At 47.4% G+C, this 21,296-nt stretch overlaps 2 protein-coding genes across 9 annotated transcripts in view; one reads left to right on the plus strand and one right to left on the minus strand.

The window, feature by feature from the left end:
- Positions 1–838, minus strand: part of LOC110539098 (adhesion G protein-coupled receptor B1) — a 111,370-nt gene extending 110,532 nt beyond the window's left edge. For all 8 annotated transcript variants that reach the window (XM_090193768.1, XM_090193759.1, XM_090193748.1 and 5 more), the window contains exon 1: positions 397–838. The gene's annotated coding sequence lies outside the window, so the exon portion shown is untranslated. The remainder of the gene's footprint in view (positions 1–396) is intronic.
- A 28-nt stretch (positions 839–866) lies between these two features.
- The window catches only part of tsnare1 (T-SNARE Domain Containing 1), a 188,419-nt gene continuing 167,989 nt past the window's right edge, over positions 867–21,296 (plus strand). Inside the window, exon 1 of the mRNA XM_090193776.1 lies at positions 867–1,133. Within this exon, the coding sequence (XP_090049902.1) occupies positions 1,102–1,133 (32 nt within the window). The 5' untranslated portion in view covers positions 867–1,101. The remainder of the gene's footprint in view (positions 1,134–21,296) is intronic.

Here is a 21,296-nt window from a genome sequence, read left to right on the forward strand (position 1 = left end):
GCTGTACAGTTTATAGTAATCGAATTGAGAGGGACCAGAACGGAAGGAAGAGCAATGCCCAGTGGGTTTAGAAGAAGTTGATGTGATGAGTGACGGATATTTTCTCTCTCCCTTGCCTGCCTGAAACTGCCGACCAGCGCCTCGGCTTTGCCGCGAGTCTGTCATCAACGAGAATTACCTTAAAACCATGGTATTGCGAAATAAATTCACTAAATATGTTATCACACACAAATGTTTCATTCTTAAAAACACATTGCCTGAAGGGAAGATGCGAGAAGCATAGGATCCCATTTCGGGTTAATATAACACTATGTTATTGACATAGCACATTCGGTTGCAAGAAACAATAACTCGTTACTTTGAGGTGTCTATATATTAAATTAAACTAATATTTACCTTGAAAAAGTGAACAGTTCCATTGAAGCATATCTTCCGTGTTCCAAGCTCCAATGCTTTCGAGAGACAATCAACAATTCCACAAGCTTGATTAAAATAAGTTCGTTGTACTTATTATTTCAAGAGCGCGTAGCCGATTTATAGCCTAATGTAGATGTTTTGATGACATTAACAAGTCTGTGAATACCTGCAATTCAAAACTGCTTTATTCCAAAGTTCCTATGAGTAAAATGAATACAAATCCAGTCCAAGTAGATTTTAACAGTATTTCGATCCAAATTCAAAGGTCCCCCTGTTTCTGAAGAGATGCTCTCAAAATCTATATTTTTAAATCCCAATTTATTGTAGAAGCCCTGTAATCAAGTTATTCTCCAATTTCGCTTGCTTCGATCGAAACAGGCGCCAGGTGAAGTGAAGGTCTAAGAAAGCGTAAAATCAGGATAGCTCCTGGTGTGTTGTCTTGATTCCAGTGTGCGCGTTTGGGCAGCATCCATCGTTCATCCCAGTTTGGAGTGTCCTTGTCGGTGTGTCTACGGTCCGGGTGCTGGACCTGGTTTCAGTCTTTGAAGCCCTGGGATTCGTCACAAACGCATATACCCAGCAGCCCCCCCCCCCTTCCCCCCTTCTGGAGATGGAGTCGGAGCAATGCGTGGGTGACACACCGAAGTGAATAAGCCACAGCAACGAGGGCTGGGGGTGAGAAATATGCAAGACAACGCAAGAGAGAGAAGAGAGAGGTGAGTGATCGGGTTTTTTTGTCGAAAGAGTGTGCCTTTCTTAATCAACTGTGTTTTGTAGATTTATCGAAATATTCTTTACAAAGCATTACCTATTCAGGACATGATTAAGTTCTTGCTGCGTTTTCATTTTTTGGAATTCGCCAATATATTTAGTAAAATCCTGTTATGTAGCTTAAATAACAACTGTTTAGATGCTTGGATGCAATTACGCATGGCATTTCAAACGATTATTATTTCCTTACGAAGCTATAGGTGTCTTGTCTAAAGTAACCAATGTGATGCAACTATAGTTGAATCTGAATCGAAGATGTCTACACATCAATATCAAGTGCGTACATGCGTAATAAAAACACACACACACACACCCTATCTGAGTTCCAAAATGCACTAGTCAAGCTGCACGTGCTATAGCCTACACTTGCCAAATGGCACATTTAGTCGCTCCGTGATGGAGCTGTTCGGAGTAGCCTTTACTCCTGCTACGTTAGGTAAGAGTAGCCTAATGACAGAAAGTGACTCAGGGGTAGGCTATATGTATCCAACCAGATTTTGCGCAGATTACTGTCTAATATCCCGATCAGTGGTTGCAAAATAGACTAGCCAATACTTGTAGCTCAAATGGGAGATTCCATTTCTCGAGGCATCCCATGGCTCTTCCCGCGCGCCTCCAAGTGGGTGGACTTTTTTTAGTATGCATAGGAGGTTCGCTGTTTTAAGGGGGCGGGAATTGGAAGCTTTGAATAGATTCATTCTGGTCCAATAACACCCATCTGCCGTTCGAGTAGCTTACATCCATCCAGTAAATTACAGGTAGTTTAGGCTATTTATCTAATTAACAATATTTCTAGAGTGCTCTGTTGACACCAGGATGCTTATTATATTCATATTAAACATATGTACCCCATGTCCCTATATGAATGCACAATTACCACTGGTTTGACATTCCCCTGTATGATAGCTATTGAAAAGAGGTTCTGTCATCATTTACATTGTTTATTTTTGTCATGTAGCCAATGCTCATATCCAGAGTGACTTACAGTTAGTTCATTCATCTTAAGATAGCTAGGTGGGACAACTACTACGTAATAGTAAGTGCATTTTTCTTTAATAAAGTAGCAAAGTCAGAGCTAGCAAGAGGGAAAAGAGTGAAGTGCCAGTGCCAGTTCACAAAATGCTTTTTTTTTTTTTTAGGGGGGGGGGGGGGGGGGGGGGTGCTTTGGGATTATTTAAGATACTCTTTGAAGAGGTAGGGTTTCAGATGTTTTTGAAAATGTGCAGGGAATCAGCTGTCCTAGCTTCAGGGGAAAGCTGGTTCCACCATTGGGGTGCCAGGACAGAGAAGAGCTTGGACTGGGCTAAGTGGGAGCTGCCCTCCCATAGGGGTGGAAGGGCTAAGAAATGAGAGGTGGCAGAATGGTGTACTCAGGTTGGGTTGTAGGGTTTGAGCATAACCTGAAGCATAGCCTGAAGGTAGGGAGGGGCAAGTCCTCTTGCTGCTCCGTAGGCAAGTACCATGGTCTTGTAATGGATGCGAGCTTCAACTGGAAGCCAGTGGAGTGTGCTGAGGAGCAGGGTGACATAGGAGAACTTGGGAAAGTTTAACACCACGTGGGCTGCAGCGTTCTGGATATGTTGCAGGGATTTGATGGCACAAGCGGGGAGCCCAGCCAACAGCGAGTTCCGGTAGTCCAGACGGGAGATGACAAATGCCTGGATCAGGAGCTGCGGCACTTCCTGTGTGAGGTTGGGTCGTACTCTATGGAAGTTGTAGAGCATGAACCTGCAAGAATCACTGCTTTGCTGTTTGTAGAGAATGACAGGGTGTTGTCCAGTGTCACAACAAGGTTATTTGTACTCTGGGACACCGTGGAGTGGAGAGGTCTTTGAGTGGCAGGCCTTCCCCATAAGGAAAAGCAGCTCTGTCTTGTCGAGGTTGAGGTCCGAAATCCATGCTGAGATATCTGCCAGGCACACAGAGATGTCGAAGGCTGTCATGTACCTGTCAAAGTGTACCTTTGTGTCTCACGGGGAAGGGAGGTGAAGGTAGGCACAGGGGCAAGATAATGTCCAATAGATGCAGGGTCGTAGGCTATGGCTGAGACATTTTTTTACCTTTATTTAACTAGGCAAGTCAGTTAAGAACAAATTCTTATTTACAATGACGGCCTACACTGGCCAAACCCAGACAACGCTGGGCCAATTGTGCGCCACCCTATGGGACTCCCAATCGCGTCTGGTTGTGATACAGCCTGGATTTGAACCTCAAGCACTGAGAGGCAGTGTCTTAGACCGCTGTGCCACTCAGGAATCCCAGACATGAATAAACCTATGTTGCCAAATCATGTTTTCAGGGACATGAGTCCCTGTCCTAGCATTCTCAAATGGCTTTGACAAAATCAATGCAACATGTAAACAACCATATAAAAAACGCTGCAAACCACTCAACAACCTGTGATAGTGTACGGTGTAAAGTACACATTTTAAGTTTGCCGCTTTAGTAACACAAATATGTTAGCCAAAATGATCAGCAAGCTAGTGTGCATTGCCTTTTACAGTAACTAAGAGTTACAGAAGCCTGAATAGGTTTCAGCAGTGAGGAAGAAGAAGAAAACAGAAGACACATATCAGTTCAATGGATTCAGTTGTACAACTAACTAGGTAGAGTATCCCCCTTTTTTTCTCTGTCTCTCTCTCTCTCTCTCTCTCTCTCTCTCCCTCTCTCTCTCTCTCTCTCTCTCTCTCTCTCTCGCTCTCTCTCTCTCTCTCTCTCACTCTCTTTCTCTCTCTCTCTCTCTCGCTCTCTCTCTCTCTCTCTCTCTCTCTCTCTCTCGCTCTCTCTCTCTCTCTCGCTCTCTCTCTCTCTCTCTCTCTCTCACTCTCTCTCTCTCTCTCTCTCACTCTCACTCTCACTCTACTGTCTCTCCTTCTACAGAAGGGATATGTGCCCACAGTAGGGTGCAAATGTGGAATATCAACACTTCACCTCCAACATCTACCACTAGGCTCAGAGTCTACTCTACTCCAGCTATACAACAGCAGACTGAGAATATATTCCAAATAACCAAGCCATTCAGAACATGGGCCTACACACAGATTAAAGATAGATATTTTTCAGTAACCTCAGGTTGACAATGTCCCAAAATACATTCCCAAAATGCTTGCCAACCACAGTCTGGCCAAACGAGACTCTTTTAGCTGTGCCTTTCAGAGCAATCACATTTCAGGGAAAATCAAAGCCTTTCTGCGGCCCGATCGTGAATGACATTTACGACTGGCTGAGAGAGCGTTTTCAGGGCTCTTTGTGCTTGAATTATCTACAGTTACAGTCAAAGTCGACAGATACGACCAGGATACGTTTGTGGGGAAAGCAGCTGCGGTGGCAGCTGAACTAATAAAAATTACATAAAAACACACATCTCATAATGGCTTGGTTTGACTGCAGGGAGTAACGGACTGTTGTGTTCTGGAAACCTATACAACACAGATTCTGAATAATGGGTGAATCATAACGTAATGACATGAAATTGACATCAGGCTATTTAAAATGCAAATCTATTTAAGACAGACAAAAATTGCATGGACAGACATCCCTCTCTGCCTTTCTCTTCATCCACCCCCCCCCCCTCACCCCCCCCCCTTTCTCTCTCTCTCTCTCTCTCTCTCTCTCTCTCGTGATGGGAAATTTCAGCCCATGTTTGGAGCCACACTTCACCTCCAACATCTACCACTAGGATCAGAGTCTACTCTACTCCAACAATACAGTAGACTGAGACTGGCTCAGAGAGCGTTTTCAGGGGCTCTTTGTGCTTGAATTACCTACAGTTAGAGCCAAAGTCGACAGATATGACCAGGATACGTTTGTGGGGAAAGTAGCTGCGGTGGCAGCTGAACTAATACAAATGGCTTGGTTTGACTGCAGGGAGTAACGGACTGTTGTGTTCTGTAAACCTATACAACACAGATTCTGAATAATGAGTGAATCATAACGTAATGACATGCAAATTAACATAAGGCTATTTCAAATGCAAATCTATGCAAATCCCAGTAAGGTTTTCTTCCCATACCATGATTCTTATTTTTTTTAATAGTAAATGGAGGTTATGCCTATTTAATCATGCACATAATGTAAGTGAAAGGATCGACGCAGGAGATGAGAAGCAGGTACAGGGAGTGAAGGTTTAATAACGGACGGACATGAAACAGAACAGGAACAGCGTCTGGACGGACACAGGGAACACCACCGAGGAACCAACAGATAAACAGGGGAAATCAACCACGTGAAGGAGTCCAAGTGAGTCCAATGAGCGCTGCTGCGCGTAATGATGGTGACAGGTGCGTGTAAAGATGGGTAGCCTGGCGCCCTCGAGCGCCAGGGATAAGGGAGCGGGAGCAGGCGTCACAGTAAGCCTATATTGAGGAAAAACTGTGACAGCAATCATGACCTCTTAAAATAACTCATTCTAGCTGACCAAATAGCCCTGTGGTCTGCCCAAAGCTAAATGTCAGTTGGATGTCATAGTAAAAACACAGTCTGTAGGAGAACTTTACACACAGAATCCCCACTTAACCAATCCTTTTGGGGACCCAGCAACATTTGTCCATCTATCAATCTATATTTAGTTTTCAGTTTCTATAGATGTTTTGTAGTGTTCTATAGTGGCCTCATCTGTTATTGGCCTCATCTGTTCTTGGGTATTAAATCCACATTGGCATTATCTCTGATCTCTAACAGCAACATATCATTTGAGCAGCTCAGGGGGATAATGCTATTATAATACCATTACAGAACATTAAAGTCTGGTTTTGAGCTGACCTTTTTAGTTCCAGTTATCTGAAGAACTCTGGGGAGCCTGTTTGACTGTGGTGATTCTGCTAGAATGAATGACTGTCTGAATGAATGACTGAATGACTGAACACATTAATGAATGAATGTTCCTATTTGAATTAAACGATGTCCTTTATAAACCAGTTTGGACATGTCATTATGGTCATTGCACAGTGCATTTGATTTATATCTTCTAAACTGTGATTATGAAGGGCTCAATAAAAAACCCTAGTCATTTGTTGCTAATCACACATTAGACTGTAATCTCCCATAATAAAAACGGATTTACTGTATAGCATTATCAGGATTCATGTTTACTCAGTCCTGATTCAGATCAACCCATGGTGTTCTGAGCAGAACTGGGCTGGTGCTGTAGGCTAGTCTGGAGGAGTCTGGCCCAGGTCCAGAGTGTGGTAGTTCTGAGCTCTGGTTTTGTTGGGATGTGGTGGAGGCTGGCCCATGTCCAGACTCGTAGTTTTGGTGTTGTTGGGGGATGTTTGAGTAGGTTTGTCCAGCTCTATATTGGTAGAACTGGTGTTGTTGGAGTGTGTGGGGAAGGTTGTTGGACCCGTCTGCTGTGGGGGTACTGGGTCCTGGTTTTGTTGGGGGATATGAGGACTGTTGAATCAGGTCTGGTGTGGTGGTTCTGAGTCCTGGTTTTGTTTGGATGTTGGGCAGGTTGGACCAGGTTGGACCAGGTCCAGAGTGGTAGACGTGGTGTTGTTGGGCAGGTTAGGGCAGGTTGGACCAGGTCCAGAGTGGTAGTTGTGATGTTGTTGAGCAGGTTAGGGCAGGTTGGTCCAGGTCTAGAGTGGTAGTTGTGGTGTTGTTGGGCAGGTTGGACCAGGTTGGACCAGGTCCAGAGTGGTAGTTGTGGTGTTGTTGGGCAGGTTAGGGCAGGTTGGACCAGGTCCAGAGTGGTAGTTGTGGTGTTGTTGAGCAGGTTAGGGCAGGTTGGTCCAGGTCTAGAGTGGTAGTTGAGGTGTTGTTGGGCAAGTTAGGGCAGGTTGGTCCAGGTCTAGAGTGGTAGTTGTGGTGTTGTTGGGCAGGTTAGGGCAGGTTGGACCAGGTCTAGAGTGGTAGTTGTGGTGTTGTTGGGCAGGTTAGGGCAGGTTGGACCAGGTCCAGAGTGGTAGTTGTGGTGTTGTCGGGCAGGTTAGGGCAGGTTGGACCAGGTCCAGAGTGGTAGACGTGGTGTTGTTGGGCAGGTTAGGGCAGGTTAGGGCAGGTTGGACCAGGTCCAGAGTGGTAGTTGTGGTGTTGTTGAGCAGGTTAGGGCAGGTTGGACCAGGTCCAGAGTGGTAGTTGTGGTGTTGTTAAGCAGGTTAGGGCAGGTTGGACCAGGTCCAGAGTGGTAGTTGTGGTGTTGTTAAGCAGGTTAGGGCAGGTTGGACCAGGTCCAGAGTGGTAGTTGTGGTGTTGTTGGGCAGGTTAGGGCAGGTTGGACCAGGTCTAGAGTGGTAGTTGTGGTGTTGTTGAGCTGGTTAGGGTAGGTTAGGGCAGGTTGGTCCAGGTCTAGAGTGGTAGTTGTGGTGTTGTTGGGCAGGTTGGACCAGGTCCAGAGTGGTAGTTGTGGTGTTGTTAAGCAGGTTAGGGCAGGTTGGACCAGGTCCAGAGTGGTAGTTGTGGTGTTGTTGGGCAGGTTAGGGCAGGTTGGACCAGGTCTAGAGTGGTAGTTGTGGTGTTGTTGGGCAGGTTAGGGCAGGTTGGACCAGGTCTAGAGTGGTAGTTGTGGTGTTGTTGGGCACGTTTGGGCAGGTTGAACCAGGTCCAGAGTGGTAGACGTGGTGTTGTTGGGCAGGGTAGGGCAGGTTGTGGCAGGTTGGACCAGGTCCAGAGTGGTAGACGTGGTGTTGTTGGGCAGGGTAGGGCAGGTTGGGGCAGGTTGGACCAGGTCCAGAGTGGTAGTTGTGGTGTTGTTGGGCAGGTTAGGGCAGGTTGGACCAGGTCCAGAGTGGTAGTTGTGGTGTTGTTGGGCAGGTTAGGGCAGGTTGGTCCAGGTCCAGAGTAGTAGTTGTGGTGTTGTTGGGCAGGTTAGGGCAGGTTGGACCAGGTCTAGAATGGTAGTTGTGTTGTTGGTGAGCTGCTTAGGGCAGGTTAGGGCAGGTTGGACCAGCTCCAGAGTGGTAGATGTGGTGTTGTTAAGCAGGTTAGGGCAGGTTAGGGTAGGTCCAGAGTGGTAGTTGTGGTGTTGTTAAGCAGGTTAGGGCAGGTTGGACCAGGTCCAGAGTGGTAGATGTGGTGTTGTTGGGCAGGTTAGGGCAGGTTGGACCAGGTCCAGAGTGGTAGTTGTGGTGTTGTTGGGCAGGTTAGGTCAGGTTGGACCAGATCTAGAGTGGTAGTTGTGGTGTTGTTGAGGTGGTTAGGGCAGGTTAGGGCAGGTTAGACCAGGTCCAGAGTGGTAGTTGTGGTGTTGTTGGGCAGGTTAGGGCAGGTTGGACCAGGTCCAGAGTGGTAGTTGTGGTGTTGTTGGGCAGGTAAGGGCAGGTTGGACCAGGTCCAGAGTGGTAGTTGTGGTGTTTTTGGGCAGGTTAGGGCAGGTTGGTCCAGGTCTAGAGTGGTAGTTGTGGTGTTGTTGGGCAGGTTAGGGCAGGTTGGTCCAGGTCTAGAGTGGTAGTTGTGGTGTTGTTGGGCAGGTTAGGGCAGGTTGGACCAGGTCTAGAGTGGTAGTTGTGGTGTTGTTGGGCAGGTTAGGGCAGGTTGGACCAGGTCCAGAGTGGTAGTTGTGGTTTTGTTGGGCAGGTTAGGGCAGATTGGACCAGGTCCAGAGTGGTAGTTGTGGTGTTGTTGGGCAGGTTAGGGCAGATTGGACCAGGTCCAGAGTGGTAGTTGTGGTGTTGTTGGGCAGGTTAGGGCAGGTTGGACCAGGTCCAGAGTGGTAGTTGTGGTGTTGTTGGGCAGGTTAGGGCAGGTTGGACCAGGTCCAGAGTGGTAGTTGTGGTGTTGTTGGGCAGGTTAGGGCAGATTGTACCAGGTCCAGAGTGGTAGTTTTGGTGTTGTTGGGCAGGGTAGGGCAGGTTGGACCAGGTCCAGAGTGGTAGTTGTGGTGTTGTTAAGCAGGTTAGGGCAGGTTGGACCAGGTCTAGAGTGGTAGTTGTGGTGTTGTTGAGCTGGTTAGGGCAGGTTAGGGCAGGTTGGACCAGGTCCAGAGTGGTAGTTGTGGTGTTGTTAAGCAGGTTAGGGCAGGTTGGTCCTGGTCTAGAGTGGTAGTTGTGGTGTTGTTAAGCAGGTTATGGCAGGTTGGACCAGGTCTAGAGTGGTAGTTGTGGTGTTGTTGAGCTGGTTAGGGCAGGTTAGGGCAGGTTGGACCAGGTCCAGAGTGGTAGTTGTGGTGTTGTTAAGCAGGTTAGCGCAGGTTGGTCCTGGTCTAGAGTGGTAGTTGTGGTGTTGTTGGGCAGGTTGGGGCAGGTTGGACCAGGTCCAGAGTGGTAGTTTGGGTGTTGTTGGGCAGGTTAGGGCAGGTTGGACCAGGTCTAGTGTGGTAGTTGTGGTGTTGTTGGGCAGGTTGGGGCAGGTTGGACCAGGTCCAGAGTGGTAGTTGTGGTGTTGTTGGGCAGGTTGGGGCAGGTTGGACCAGGTCCAGAGTGGTAGTTGTGGTGTTGTTGGGCAGGTTAGGGCAGGTTGGACCAGGTCCAGAGTGGTAGATGTGGTGTTGTTGGGCAGGTTAGGGCAGGTTGGACCAGGTCTAGTGTGGTAGTTGTGGTGTTGTTGGGCAGGTTGGGGCAGGTTGGACCAGGTCCAGAGTGGTAGTTGTGGTGTTGTTGGGCAGGTTGGGGCAGGTTGGACCAGGTCCAGAGTGGTAGTTGTGGTGTTGTTGTGCAGGTTAGGGCAGGTTGGACCAGGTCCAGAGTGGTAGATGTGGTGTTGTTGGGCAGGTTAGGGCAGGTTGGACCAGGTCTAGTGTGGTAGTTGTGGTGTTGTTGAGCTGGTTAGGGCAGGTTAGGGCAGGTTGGACCAGGTCCAGAGTGGTAGTTGTGGTGTTGTTGGGCAGGTTAGGGCAGGTTGGACCAGGTCTAGAGTGGTAGTTGTGGTGTTGTTGGGCAGGTTGGACCAGGTTGGACCAGGTCCAGAGTGGTAGTTGTGGTGTTGTTGGGCAGGTTAGGGCAGGTTGGACCAGGTCTAGTGTGGTAGTTGTGGTGTTGTTGAGCTTGTTAGGGCAGGTTAGGGCAGGTTGGTCCAGGTCTAGAGTGGTAGCTGTGGTGTTGTTGGGCAGGTTGGACCAGGTTGGACCAGGTCCAGAGTGGTAGTTGTGGTGTTGTTGGGCAGGTTAGGGCTGGTTGGACCAGGTCCAGAGTGGTAGTTGTGGTGTTGTTGGGCAGGTTAGGGCAGGTTGGTCCAGGTCTAGAGTGGTAGTTGTGGTGTTGTTGGGCAGGTTAGGGCAGGTTGGACCAGGTCTAGAGTGGTAGTTGTGGTGTTGTTGGGCACGTTTGGGCAGGTTGAACCAGGTCCAGAGTGGTAGACGTGGTGTTGTTGGGCAGGGTAGGGCAGGTTGTGGCAGGTTGGACCAGGTCCAGAGTGGTAGACGTGGTGTTGTTGGGCAGGGTAGGGCAGGTTGGGGCAGGTTGGACCAGGTCCAGAGTGGTAGTTGTGGTGTTGTTGGGCAGGTTAGGGCAGGTTGGACCAGGTCCAGAGTGGTAGTTGTGGTGTTGTTGGGCAGGTTAGGGCAGGTTGGTCCAGGTCCAGAGTTGTAGTTGTGGTGTTGTTGGGCAGGTTAGGGCAGGTTGGACCAGGTCTAGAATGGTAGTTGTGTTGTTGGTGAGCTGCTTAGGGCAGGTTAGGGCAGGTTGGACCAGGTCCAGAGTGGTAGATGTGGTGTTGTTAAGCAGGTTAGGGCAGGTTAGGGTAGGTCCAGAGTGGTAGTTGTGGTGTTGTTGGGCAGGTTAGGGCAGGTTGGACCAGGTCCAGAGTGGTAGATGTGGTGTTGTTGGGCAGGTTAGGGCAGGTTGGACCAGGTCCAGAGTGGTAGTTGTGGTGTTGTTGGGCAGGTTAGGTCAGGTTGGACCAGATCTAGAGTGGTAGTTGTGGTGTTGTTGAGGTGGTTAGGGCAGGTTAGGGCAGGTTAGACCAGGTCCAGAGTGGTAGTTGTGGTGTTGTTGGGCAGGTTAGGGCATGTTGGACCAGGTCCAGAGTGGTAGTTGTGGTGTTGTTGGGCAGGTTAGGGCAGGTTGGACCAGGTCCAGAGTGGTAGTTGTGGTGTTGTTGGGCAGGTAAGGGCAGGTTGGACCAGGTCCAGAGTGGTAGTTGTGGTGTTTTTGGGCAGGTTAGGGCAGGTTGGTCCAGGTCTAGAGTGGTAGTTGTGGTGTTGTTGGGCAGGTTAGGGCAGGTTGGTCCAGGTCTAGAGTGGTAGTTGTGGTGTTGTTGGGCAGGTTAGGGCAGGTTGGACCAGGTCTAGAGTGGTAGTTGTGGTGTTGTTGGGCAGGTTAGGGCAGGTTGGACCAGGTCCAGAGTGGTAGTTGTGGTTTTGTTGGGCAGGTTAGGGCAGATTGGACCAGGTCCAGAGTGGTAGTTGTGGTGTTGTTGGGCAGGTTAGGGCAGATTGGACCAGGTCCAGAGTGGTAGTTGTGGTGTTGTTGGGCAGGTTAGGGCAGGTTGGACCAGGTCCAGAGTGGTAGTTGTGGTGTTGTTGGGCAGGTTAGGGCAGGTTGGACCAGGTCCAGAGTGGTAGTTGTGGTGTTGTTGGGCAGGTTAGGGCAGATTGTACCAGGTCCAGAGTGGTAGTTTTGGTGTTGTTGGGCAGGGTAGGGCAGGTTGGACCAGGTCCAGAGTGGTAGTTGTGGTGTTGTTAAGCAGGTTAGGGCAGGTTGGACCAGGTCTAGAGTGGTAGTTGTGGTGTTGTTGAGCTGGTTAGGGCAGGTTAGGGCAGGTTGGACCAGGTCCAGAGTGGTAGTTGTGGTGTTGTTAAGCAGGTTAGGGCAGGTTGGTCCTGGTCTAGAGTGGTAGTTGTGGTGTTGTTAAGCAGGTTAGGGCAGGTTGGACCAGGTCTAGAGTGGTAGTTGTGGTGTTGTTGAGCTGGTTAGGGCAGGTTAGGGCAGGTTGGACCAGGTCCAGAGTGGTAGTTGTGGTGTTGTTAAGCAGGTTAGCGCAGGTTGGTCCTGGTCTAGAGTGGTAGTTGTGGTGTTGTTGGGCAGGTTGGGGCAGGTTGGACCAGGTCCAGAGTGGTAGTTTGGGTGTTGTTGGGCAGGTTAGGGCAGGTTGGACCAGGTCTAGTGTGGTAGTTGTGGTGTTGTTGGGCAGGTTGGGGCAGGTTGGACCAGGTCCAGAGTGGTAGTTGTGGTGTTGTTGGGCAGGTTGGGGCAGGTTGGACCAGGTCCAGAGTGGTAGTTGTGGTGTTGTTGGGCAGGTTAGGGCAGGTTGGACCAGGTCCAGAGTGGTAGATGTGGTGTTGTTGGGCAGGTTAGGGCAGGTTGGACCAGGTCTAGTGTGGTAGTTGTGGTGTTGTTGGGCAGGTTGGGGCAGGTTGGACCAGGTCCAGAGTGGTAGTTGTGGTGTTGTTGGGCAGGTTGGGGCAGGTTGGACCAGGTCCAGAGTGGTAGTTGTGGTGTTGTTGTGCAGGTTAGGGCAGGTTGGACCAGGTCCAGAGTGGTAGATGTGGTGTTGTTGGGCAGGTTAGGGCAGGTTGGACCAGGTCTAGTGTGGTAGTTGTGGTGTTGTTGAGCTGGTTAGGGCAGGTTAGGGCAGGTTGGACCAGGTCCAGAGTGGTAGTTGTGGTGTTGTTGGGCAGGTTAGGGCAGGTTGGACCAGGTCTAGAGTGGTAGTTGTGGTGTTGTTGGGCAGGTTGGACCAGGTTGGACCAGGTCCAGAGTGGTAGTTGTGGTGTTGTTGGGCAGGTTAGGGCAGGTTGGACCAGGTCTAGTGTGGTAGTTGTGGTGTTGTTGAGCTTGTTAGGGCAGGTTAGGGCAGGTTGGTCCAGGTCTAGAGTGGTAGCTGTGGTGTTGTTGGGCAGGTTGGACCAGGTCCAGAGTGGTAGTTTTGGTGTTGTTGGGCAGGTTAGGGCTGGTTGGACCAGGTCCAGAGTGGTAGTTGTGGTGTTGTTGGGCAGGTTAGGGCAGGTTGGTCCAGGTCTAGAGTGGTAGTTGTGGTGTTGTTGGGCAGGTTAGGGCAGGTTGGACCAGGTCTAGAGTGGTAGTTGTGGTGTTGTTGAGCTGGTTAGGGCAGGTTAGGGCAGGTTGGTCCAGGTCCAGAGTGGTAGTTGTGGTGTTGTTGGGCAGGTTAGTGCAGGTTGGACCAGGTCCAGAGTGGTAGTTGTGGTGTTGAAAGATGTGGGAGCACATAGTGGACATGTCATCCCCTGGCCTGGTTTCTGCAGAGATAGGGAGAAAGGGGAGGAGGAGATGTGAGTATGTGTCAGCTTATGGAGCCCTGAGAGAATAATGGGATTGTCCCACTCTGCTCTTCACAAAATGTGTGTGTGTGTGTGTGTGTGTGCAGTAGACTGTACTGTGTATACACACCCATGTACTCCCACCAACAGATCAAAACTGGACCTTTGACTCTCTCACAAACAAGTGATGTTCAATTTCAGTCAGATCCAGTGACTTTGCACATAAAAAGGCATGAGCAGTGACGTGTAAAACCCAAATAAACAGTGAGGGCAGTGCAGACTCGGAGGGGGTCCAAATCATCTGTCCGAATGTTGACTTCCTCGCTCTCTCCCTCTTTCCCTCTCTCGCTGCCTCTTTCCCTCCCTCTCTCCCTCTTTCCCTGACACTCCCTCTTTCCCTCTCTCTCTCCCTCTTTCCCTCCCTCTCTCCCTCTTTCCCTGACACTACCTCTTTCCCTGACTCTCTCCCTCTTTCCCTGACTCTCTCCTTCTTTCCCTGACTCTCTCCCTCTTTCCCTGACTCTCTCCAATGTGCTGAGCTTGTCAGTCAGCTGAATGCTTGCTTTGCTCTATTTGGTATTTTTCCTTCCTGACATCTCTCCTCCTCTCTGGAGGGAGAGGAAGGATGAGAAAGGGAGAGAGAGGTAGAAATAAAGAGAAAGAGAGCAGCAGACAGAGGAAAAAGAGATAAAGAGACAGACAGAGAGAGACATATAGAGAAAAGAGAGAAAGGTAGATAGAGACAGATAGACAAAGAGAGAGACAGACAAAGACTGAGGTATTCACAACACTATAAATGAGTGTCAGACAGTGTGACCCCAGCTCAAGAGGTCAGGGCTATGGAAACAAGATCTGGAGCAAACGCTCCACGTGTAGAGAAGCTAATGGAATTCCTCTAGGTCATATTAAATCTCTCTCACTCAGAGATAACACACTAGGCAGAAACACCAACTCACACACACACACACACACACACACACACACACACACACACACACACACACACACACACACATACACACAATGGTACAAACTCTGTATGATCCCTCAAACTCACATTTTTCTTCTTTACTATAAACGCCTGAATTACTAATGATATATCCATTCTAAAGAGCATTGACACACCTGTGGTACTGAGGTAGAAGACAGGGTATTTATCTCCTTCCTCCGTGTGTGTGTGTGTGTGTGTGTGTGTGTGTGTGTGTGTGTGTGTGTGTGTGTGTGTGTGTGTGTGTGTGTGTGTGTGTGTGTGTGTGTGTGTGTGTGTGTGTGTGTGTGCGTGTGTGTGTGTGTGTGTGTGTGTGTGTGTGTGAGTTGGTGTTTCTGCCTAGTGTGTTATCTCTGAGTGGCTGTGGCTGTGGGTGTGGGTGTGTTTGTGTTTTCCTGTGTGTGCGTGTGGACATGAGCCTTAGCTCGACAAGCTTCCTGGGCCTTCCCAGCTGAGAGCATGTTTGATCCCCTGTGTTAATAAGTGTGTTTCCCCTTCTATACTCCGATCTTCTTCCTTTCATTCCATAGCTCTTCTACTAATCTCAGTGCTAGATGTGTTCTTGTCCTACCTGTGGTCTTTGATTATTGCTGAAGGCCTAAGACGGAATAGATTGGGAGGATTAGCTTCCCTGAGTGTTTATCCACAACGCCTCAGCGTTTGATGTTGTCTTCCTAATGAGGCTACCAGGAAAAGGCAGAGCACTCAAATGTTCCTTTGCTTTAATGCATAATGGACATCTTCAAAGTTGTTATAATGGGTATTAGATTCGTTCAGGGCAGGCACGTCCAGTTCTGAATTTATTCATAGGTTCAGAAGAGGGTCAAATGGTGAGGATGCTGGGTGGCCTTTAAATTTCATACAGGCATTTAAGAGCTATTGGATATTGAATAGATGCTTTGAATTTAAAATAAGGCAACCCCCCAGCACAAACAAAAACACACTCCCACACACACAGAAATGTGCTTAAGGAGATGACACACATCCTATGTTGCCTCCTGTTTATGAGTTGTTACTCCCCTGCTCCCTGTGGAGAAGGTGTGTAGAAGGTGAATGTGTGTGTGTGTTCAGCTTGAGCACTCATCCATTCAGGCAAGGTGAAGTCGCCTGGGGAGCATCGGACTGTGCCCTGCATTATTCACTATACAGCGGTCTAAACTGCTCAAAGATTAATGCTCAGAGAGCCAAACAAAAAATAAGTTACAAGAGAAAAACACATTGTAGTTGGAAAATTGGAATGAGGCTAAACTGAGCACAGAACAGGAGGGTTGAGAGGGAGAGAAAGAACGAGAGAGAACAAGAGAGAACAAGAGAGAGAAAGAGTGTTGCCACTTTACGTTGATCAGCTTCCCGAGATCGATGGCGTATATAGCCTAGTCCTTATCTGTCATACCAGGGCCTTTACAGCAACAATAATGGGTTTAAGTGAGCAGGAGTATGTGGGAATGTGAGTGAATGCCTTGCTACATGTACAGAAGGGAGAAAGGTAAATTCCGCCACTGAAGTCACCCTTGCTGATAATGCTACATCTTACTCAGTGACACATGCTTCAGTCTATGGCCAGGGATTCATAGAGAAACACAAACAAAGACAAATATCTCTGGAACAGCAACACAAACAACGCACCTCAGAGATGTGGTACAGGTGACGAGGTAACCACATTACACAGAGGCCCTGGGGAGCAGCACCAAAATAAACTAGAGAGAGGGGAAGAGGGTGAGGAGGGAGGGTGGGGCAGGAGAAAGGGGAGGAAAGGTGATTGAGGAAATCAAGGCAGGAACCATAAAGAAAGACTGGATAGATAACTGGAGACAGCCAGAGAAAGAGTACTTTGGTGAAGGCCCAACAATCCCCAACACTTTATATAGCTTGTAGAAAGAGGAGGAAGGGAAGCGCTACTAAGGTACACAATAGTACATTTTGGTAGACAGAAGGTGCTCTTTGGTAAAAGGGGTGAATTGGTCATCAAAGAGAAAAGAGGACCAAGGCACTTCATATAATTAATAGAAATGCCTTTATTTGTATGGCATGTTCAATAGAAACAAAGTTTTAAAAATCCGACGCGTTTCGGCTGCAGCCTTTCTTTCTGACTTTATATAGCTTGTCAGCTCCGTCCGAGATGTGTCTTGATGCCTCGGCTCAAACTGATCCCAGAAAGCGCTCTAATAGTCACCAGGTACCAGGTGGTTTCCCTCCCTGACCAACTAGACACAGATCAACACACACAGGCAGGTTGGAGATGGCACAACCTGACACACAGGCTTTCCAGCCCCACGCACCAATCAAACGCTCCGCAGCTGCTCCCAAATGACTAATCAGATATGAGTCACTAACAGATCTCTTCCATAGGACCTGGCTATCAGACAGGGTTGAGTGGATTTCATGCTGTTATAAGTAGAAATATCCAAGTAGTGGTCATGCATCATGACAGGATTGTATTTCATTTGGGAAATGTCATGTCAGGATTGTGATCATGAACAGATTTCATTATGTTACACTCTTAGAAAACAAGGTGCTATCTAGAATCTTAAAGGGTTCTTCAGCTGTCCCCATAGGAGAAAACTTTGAAGAACTATTTTTGGTTCAAGGTAGAACCCCTTTGGTTCCAGCTAGAACCCTTTTGAGTTCCATGTAGAACCCTTTACACAGAGGGTTCTACATGGAACACAAAATGGTTATTTCTACCTGGAACGAAAATGGGTTTTCCTATGGTAACAGATGAAAAAACCTTCTGGAACCCTTCTGTCTAGGAGTGTAAGGCTAGCTGAACTATTTATTTCTCCAGGATTCACAATAAATGAATGTATACAATACAATACAAACTCCCCTCGCATGTTTTCTTTTTGCTGTGTTTCCCTGCATATAGGGCTCTGCTATATGGATTGAGAGATGAAACCTGTCCATCTCTCTGAGCTGTCTGAGTGAGCTGAGGTTTTATACTATTGATCTTGGCTACAGTATATTTTTTCCGCCTCCAGAATCTTTTAAAAGTGTTTCTGTAATTGCTGCTGTCATCAGGTTCCTGTGCCAGAGCCCACATCCATTACATCAGCAATTCATTACATTATGACATTATGATCGTAAATCAGGTGGGAATAAAATATTGTTATTTACATCCTTTTGTAGATACAGTTTCCTGACGTGACTGTAATATACCAACTCTATGAAAAGATGTAGAATGCAGAGTCTGGGTTTCATGTGTGTGTCGTTGATGAAATTCTTGCACAGTATGTATGTGTGTGTGTGTGTGTGTGTGTGTGTGTGTGTGTGTGTGTCTGAGTCAATGTGATGAAAGGCCTTGGATGTGTGTGATAGTATGGTTTACCATATTCATTCCTATTGTGTTTCTGTCTATAACTCAACTTTTCACACATCCATTTGTCTCATGTCTGAGTCCTATCGCCCATAGGGACGTCTGTTGATGGTTTATCACACAGTTGTGATGTTGTAAAAATACACAAGTGTGTAGAAATCCCTGGCTCTCTTCATAACGTGCAGGAGTGACAGGAAATCCATATCAGTCTTATGCAATTATGTCCATGCTGATTGGGTGAAAATACTTTATATTGCTTCAAGGCCATGGAGGAGCTGAGCTAGGTCAACCCTGCCACCTGGCAACCCGGCCACCCCGGTCCCAGTCGCTCTCTCTTCCCCCTTCTCTGCTCACTACTGTCCCCTAGAGCCCCAGTACACACAGGCAGCACAATAGTATACACAGGCACGCGCATGCACGCACGCACACAGCCAAAGACAAACATACATAATTAAAACTTTCTTCACAAATACCTATATGAAAATAACAACCTTGTGAAATATAGTCCCCCTCATATTATGCAAAATAACAAAATGCACTTTGTGTTGCATCCATGTTGTCGTCTAGTGCATAAGGCCTCTGTCCTTTATACTGCCTGTTCCATCATGCTAAGCACAAATCAATTACTCACAATTGCTTCTGTTCTACGATCCTTTCCTAGAATTTGTTGATAAGAGCTAAATTAATCATGAGAAATTTGTGAAGCTCTAATTGACGTTCCGAACACTAACTTATAGCAGTGGACATTGGAAGAACATGGACATTGTATTTTGAGGATTGTTTATCAAGCTTTGTAAAATAAGAGGTTATTTTCCCAATAGCATTGCACTAAGCTATATCCTGTCAAACCATAAACACTTTTCTATGTACATTCTCTCCTAGCAGTACCATTAAACTCTTGACTGAAGGGAAAGTGAAGGCCTCAGGGCTGTTGTGATGGTATGGTGTGGGTTGGTTGGGTGGCCAGGATGTACTGTCGATACCCAACAGAGCTGATATCTCTCATAGTAGGAGAGAAATGAAGGAGTACCCTGTTTGACACACACGTCCTCCATCAGCAGGCAGGCAGCTCTCTCTGTTGGTCACGGACCACAACACCAGCTCCAGGCTTGATACAGCACAGCTCAGGCTGGAATCACACCAAATTAGGAAATATACTTGGCTGCATGAAACCGTACTATATATATATATATATATATTTATATATATATGAACACACACACATAAACACACATGCATGCATGCTAGCTCACACATACACACACACGTGCGTGCACACTTGTAGCTTGTGCAGTGTGTCTGTATGTGTCTCTTTTCAAAACTGATCTCTTTTCAGCTCTGTATTTCAATTAACGTTGTGAAATAATCATTAACAGCAAAGCATCTGAAGCCCATTCATTCAGGATCATTATCTAGAAAATGCCATTAATGATGGTAATGAATCAAGGATCACAAATAGCAGCAGACTCACTCACTAGTATTTATTACATAGAGGAGAAGTGACATTTATATAAACATGATGTCAGTTTTACTACGTTACAATGGAGATGTGAGTGGAAGGAAAAGCTCATGCTGCCTGCCACACACACACACACACACACACACACACACACACACACGTAGACACATTGACACAAACTCTCTCTCGTTCTCTCTCCTCAGCCTCAGCTTCCTCCCTTATTCAATATCCTCTAAATACCCTCTAAATGCTTTCTCCATCACATTTATCCCACATACTCTGTAGATGTGTAGAGGTACTCTCCCCTCACCTGAGCGGTGGACAGGTTTTCTGAGTGCAGAACAGGTTGTATGGCAAGTTGTATGACGGAGAGGTGAGTTCGTTGGCTCTCTGCAGGTGTGAGTGCTCCCCTCTGCCTGTCTGAACCTGACAGGTGTCTGCAGGCTAAATATAGCCACTTGGCTTGTTAGCTCCACACTCGACATATCGATCCCAAATCCCATGTACCTACCTGTCACTGTGTGTGTGTGTGTGTCTGTGTGTGTGTGTGTGTCTGTGTGTCTCTGTCTGTCTGTCTGTCTGTCTGTCTGTCTGTCTGTCTGTCTGTCTGTGTTTGTGTGTGTGTCTGTAACTGTGTTCCCAGCATCACCGGCACTCCAGGAAATGTGGGAGCTCTTGACCAATGATTCACATTCTGTTCAGCAATGCCAGAATGATGTAGAAAACATATTCCTTTGTACAAACTATATAATGCGACTTGGATCTGTCTTGGATTATAAGGAGAAACATATAATTTCCTGTTCACAAGTGAGTTCTATTTTAGTGATAGAGTTTTCTTCCTCTGGTCTGGACTGTGCCAGATCTATGGGACATGGCTGGGTCTGGTCTGGTCTGTTCTAATTCACTCCAGTCTGGACTGGTCTGGTCTGGTTTGTTTCTCTTCTGGCCTGTTCTGGTCCAGTCTGGTTCGGTCTGGATTAGTCTGGTTGGGTCTGGTCTGGTTTGGTTTTGTCTGGTTTGTTTCTGTTCTGGCCTGTTCTGGTACAGTCTGTTTTGGTCTGGTTTGTTTCTGGTCTGGTTTGTTCTAATCTGCTCCAGTTTGGTCCAGTCTGGCCTGGTCTGGTCTCTCCCGTTATGGTTATATCCCAGGGACATGGAGGATAACGAGGAGATGACTCCATTACCGACCGCTTCCCTCTGAAGGTCCCCTTCAGCCCCGGAGCGCCCAGAACACACCACCTGGACGGGAGCAGACAGCAGCAAATCGATATGCAAAACATAGGAATACCGGGCAAGACGAATGGACTTCGAACAGGGAAGTGAAGTGGGAAATTGATTTTTAAGTCGCCCTGCATAGCATTTGCAAATGGCATTTAGAATAAGAAAGACTTGGGGAGAGAGAGGAAAGGACGCTCATTCAGTCACTAAAGCAGTGTGCTGCCAAAGAGCTCTGGGTCTGTGGTAATTATGTTCATGAAAGAACATTTAAGTCTCAACACGGAGTGGAGGCCTCCGTTACACACACACCTCAACCATGAACCGAACTCGTCAGATTAACTGAAGGTCATGTGTGTAGAGTGATGATACCGAATCACATAGCCAATATGTTGATAAGAAATTACCCACCATGCTAGTAATCAATTGCATCACTGGCTAACACCTTAGTATCTAATCAGTTTACTCTGAAAACACAATAGGGTTGGTACTGGGACAAAACTGAAAAGAGAGGCTAAACTGTGCCATAAAGCTGGAAATAATTTGTTTAAACTCAACCGAACCATAAGGCCAATGGTGTTTTCTCTCTGTCTAATAATAATAAAAAAGATTTACAGTGCTCAAGTTTTTATCATCTTTCGTGAAGCTGCAGTAAATGACTGACTTTGACTAGATGAGGACATAGAGTCGGAGTAGGTGGATTTAGATGTCCACTTGACTCCAGGAGACAGCAGAGTAATGGAGACGCTGGAGGGGTGAGAGGCTGACGACAGATAAATGTTCAGTGTTCTGAGAAGTTTTAGGTAATGTATTTATTTTCTTCTTAAGGATAACCCCTTTAGTTAGTCTCATCAGTGATGGAGCCACCTCCCTTCTGCTCTTTCCCTGCTGCTGTAATTAATTCAATCAATATTTATGTTCCATTTCCAGCAGGCAATTAATCTCCTTTCTCGCTTCTCACTCCAGTCCCAACGTTTCACAGCAAATTGATTTCAAAGATTACTTAATTGCATCACCGATATGGAATGCTGAGTACAAC

The sequence above is a fragment of the Oncorhynchus mykiss genome, chromosome 2, assembly GCF_057628025.1.
Source record: "Oncorhynchus mykiss isolate SJ-2025 chromosome 2, ASM5762802v1, whole genome shotgun sequence".
Taxonomy (NCBI): domain Eukaryota; kingdom Metazoa; phylum Chordata; class Actinopteri; order Salmoniformes; family Salmonidae; genus Oncorhynchus; species Oncorhynchus mykiss.